At 44.5% G+C, this 4,314-nt stretch overlaps 1 protein-coding gene across 1 annotated transcript; it reads right to left on the bottom strand.

Moving 5' to 3' along the window:
- Window positions 1-1,445: 1,445 nt before the first annotated feature.
- On the bottom strand, window positions 1,446-2,618 carry LOC146009603 (Ig-like V-type domain-containing protein FAM187A). The gene has a single exon (XM_083150051.1). The coding sequence runs from the start codon at window positions 2,616-2,618 to the stop codon at window positions 1,446-1,448; it is 1,173 nt and encodes a 390-aa protein (XP_083006177.1).
- Window positions 2,619-4,314: the final 1,696 nt, after the last annotated feature.

Below are 4,314 nucleotides of genomic sequence, written 5' to 3'. Positions count from 1 at the left end.
TTTTCTATTTCCTGAATATATGTTTTTTTTTTTAAATTAAACATAGCATGACAGCATTTCCATTCCCCCTTCTTCTACTTTAATTGTCTTGTAATGCCCGCTCTATATGTCACTTCAATCTACAGGAGCACTCCATACTGTAAGCATGGTGAGCACAGTTAACAGAATTGTTGTTACTTGCTATTACTGCCATCAAGTGGATTTCAGGTGCTACAACATGTTTTGAAGAACAGCTGTTTTTTTCAAGGTTATTAATGAGCCGCAGGAACACTCATAGTTAACGATACTGGTTAAAAAAATAAATAAATCGATTAGTGTGTATCTTTCCCCCACATAACCCTCTCCAGGAGGGACACAATGCTCTGCTCCTGTACTTCACACTTAATTTACAATTGCCATCACCTGTTTTAAACCGGTTCATTGATACGAAAGGTGCTTCAGCACAGGTGATGGTAATCATGCATTAGGAGGAAAGTCCAGGAATAGAGCATTGTGTCCCTCCTGGAGAAAGTCATGTTGGGAAATATGCAACACCTATTATCCTAATAAATTTTGACTGTTTCATGACCACAGCAAGTATATTTTAGATACATCTTAGAAATGTATGTTTTTCTTTTCAAAGAAAGTGCTCAGAATACTATATTTTCAAACAATGGTCCTGATTCAGAGTTGATCACAAAAGCTTTATCTCTTTTTCGCTGGTATCTGGAGATAGAGCATACTTGCCTAGCTGACCCTCTACATTCGGGAGAAAATGCTCTGTTCCTGGGCTTCCCTGGTAATGCATACCTCCCAACTGTCACGATTACAGCAGGACAGTCCCGATTTTCGGGTCCTGTCCCGCTGTCCCACCCGCGGCAGGCATTGTCCGGCTGCGGGGGGTGGCAGTTGGGAGACCCCCCAATCTAATAGAATAGACGCTGTGCGCATGCGCACAGCGTCTATTCTCGTATGAAAATGAGGTTGCGGCTAATTACCATACGCCCCGCCCCCTTTTCGGACACTCGTGAGGCTTCGCCGCGCGAGTGTCCCTATTTCTTCAGCACGAAAGTTGGGAGGTATGGTAATGTATGATTGCCATCACCTGTGGTGAAACACCTTTACCTAGCTCCCCACAGGTTTTGTTGTTGTTATAGATGTTAAGGTGCCCATACACGGTACAATTATTATATACAATATTGTATACAATATCGCATCTCATCACATCTCGGTTTTGCCATGAGATGAGATCTAGTACAAAAAGTATGTGCTGGCATCTGGTGATGCCTTGTGGCTGGGCAATGTGGCAGCAGTCTCTGCAGTTAGTATGGACACATGAAGTTATAGCAGCAACACTTGACACAGTAAATGAGACAAATGAACATGCCTAAACCGAACAAGCTTAAGCAGATGGTCTTCATGGTAGCAATAGCCTCTGGATCAGTAAACCGAGTTTTTAAGCCACCTTATAGCACAGTCATCCTGAATCCAGCCTTCATCTTCTGTTGGAGCCAGCAGTAGTACAATCCTGTGTCACTGATTTCTACAGAACGGATGTTCAGATGCTCTCCGTAGTCTGTTGTTACTCTGGGATTGTCAGAAGGCCCAAGTAGGTACTGTGATCGATATAGTCTATGGGTGACTTTTTCCTCCTCCTTATCCCAAGCCACAATTTGCCCTGGTTTGGCTCCTGGGCACTGAAGGGTGAGGCTTTGGCCTTCTGGAATATGTACCATTTGAGTTGGTGCCTTTAGTAAGTTTAGTATGTTTGGAAGGAAAGGCATATAATTCCACATTTTCCTCATACGTTTCAAGGCACCAGTTATCCATTTGCCGATCTTATGTAGGAGGTTGGATGGTGTTTTCCTGCAGGGTGATGTGCAGCGTCTGATCTGGATCTCTGGCTTGCGATTAGTAAGATATTGTTTAAATCTTGCTAGGACAGCGCCTGAGACACATGGAGCCTCTTTTTTCTTCATGAGCAGATACCTTGGGAACAGGTGGTCACTCCTCACATGGCAGTAGCCCACTCTCATTTGTTCTCCTTGCACATCACAGCAATCACATACGGACCAGTCTGAAAAAGACGTGAAGGCTGTAAAGCCGTCCATTACCAGGTCTTCTTGTGGATGATCGTTCTTTTCTGAGAATTCCACATCTGCTGTTAGGGCATCTTGGATGTCGATGTTATAGCTATAGAAAAATTGCTTATCCCATGTGCCACATATGTAGTGTCCGGAATCCTTTGTTTGTGCCCGAAATAGTACAAGGTCATACACTTGGATGGCAAACCTCTTCAGGGCATCGGTGTTACTCTGCATGTTGTTGCTGTCCACTTGGGTTCCACCGTTGACATTGGTGAACACCCGGCTGAGCTCACCACCCAAATTCTTCTGATAGTACCACACTACAGATTTGATCTGTTCTGGCTTGCAGTGGCATTCTAGCGTGATGGTCATGTCCGTCAGGTAAGCCGCTGTGTCAAATACTATGAATGCTGGGCAGTGCACGGTTCTAAATACATCCTTCTCCTCCAGCAGCTCCAATCCAGAAGCCGGACTGATGTTTATTAGGAAAGCCGCAGCAATAAGTAATAAAAGGTGATGATGACTCCTCAGAGCCATCACCATGAAAGTCATTGTAAAACAATGTATAACTCAAGAAGCAACTATCAAGTATGCAACTGCTCTTGTCTAGTCACAAGTGACAAATGAGCCAGCACAGGAGTCACCACTGGGATAGTCTCTTCTGTTATTGTGATGTCACAATACACTGTCAACCAGTCAGACAGACTTATGGGGCCCATACACCAGTGAGGGGGGATACTACAGCTAGGGTTGCCACCTCATCCCTTTAAAACTGGAGACATATTAATTACACAGGTTCTGTGGCTGGCTCACTTCAAGACTCAATTTCAACTGTATTGTTTTAATCAGCCACAGAACCTGTGTAATTAATGTCTCCAGTTTAGAAGGGATGAGGTGGCAACCCTAACTACAGCTGATTTATTTATTTACAGTTTCTTATATTTCGCAGCATATTCAGGGCCGGTGCAAGGCACCGGAGTGCCCCAGGCGAGTCGGGGTGGGGGCGCCCCGGTGCCATGGTGTGTGTGTGTGTGTGTGGGGAGGGGTACCTGTTGTCCCGTCTGGGGAGGAAGGGGTGTCTATTCCGGGATCTGACAGGAGCCTGTGCGGGTACCTGTCCTGCGACGCTTTGTGTATAAACCTGGCGGCGGCGGTCCCTGCAGTGAATAATAAATGACTAGCTCTATCTGGATTCCGGCGGCGCGGGAAGCGCTTCTGTTTTGAAAACACTTGCCGCACGCTGATTGGCTGAATCAGCGTGCGGCAAGTGTTTTCAAAATAGAAGCGCTTCCCGCGCCGCCGAAATCCGGATAGAGCTAGTCATTTATTATTCACTGCAGGGACCCCCGCCGCCGCCGCCAGGTTTATACACAAAGCGTCGCAGGACAGGTACCCGCGCAGGCTCCTGTCAGATCCCGGAATAGACACCCCTTCCTCCGAAGACGGCACAACAGGTACCCCGTGGCATGGGGGACGAAATGCCGCCCTCCAGTGGCCGGCGCCCTAGGCAAATGCCTAGACTTGCCTAGTGGTGGCTCCGGCCCTGAGCATATTCCATTGCGCTTTACAATTGATTTTCTCTTCTTCATCTCTCCCCTCATCTGTCCATTTATCTCATTAGCATCTGATTTTGTTATATAGATTATGCTTTTTTTTTTTTTTATTTCAGTATTTCTTTATTGAAAAAGTTTTGTCTTTTTTCCTTTTACCCATTAAAATTACATACATATCTTTATAATGATGTAAAGAAAAAAAAAAAAAAAAAAACAAGATAACATGCATTCCCCCGACATAAATACATTGTTTACAGCTAACAGTATTTTTCGTCTATGTTATCCTCGGGGAATACCAATTAGCAACATTTAAATAATCCCCCCCCTGACCCACCACCCACCCCGCCCACGCTTACCCCCCTGGGCAGTGTACCTTATTCTATTTTACTAATTAGTACGGTAGCAGCAAAAATTCTCGTAATCACATTGTGGCTAAACTTAGCCCCCTCTTTTTTTTTTTTTTTTCCTGTGCAAATAGTGCAAATGTTATAATAAAGTGCAATAATATTTCGAACTAATCCATCTATCCCAATTCTCCAGGAATTTTTCCATCCTGTCTTTATTATTGATATACATGTGTTTCTCGTGTATAATAGTATCATTTACCAAGTTAACCCATTCTATTTTTCCCGGACTAGTGCTTGCCATCCATTTCCTTGCAATTAGAACCTTAGCAAGTGTTATTAAGCATTCAA

This window comes from Crinia signifera, chromosome 6 (genome assembly GCF_055691185.1).
Source record: "Crinia signifera chromosome 6, ASM5569118v1, whole genome shotgun sequence".
Lineage (NCBI taxonomy): Eukaryota > Metazoa > Chordata > Amphibia > Anura > Myobatrachidae > Crinia > Crinia signifera.
This window is presented reverse-complemented; position numbering and strand designations above follow the sequence as displayed.

Bases quoted from the DNA above. Each gene is read 5' to 3' on its own strand.
- LOC146009603 (XM_083150051.1), bottom strand. From the start codon at position 2,618: ATGACTTTCATGGTGATGGCTCTGAGGAGTCATCATCACCTTTTATTA.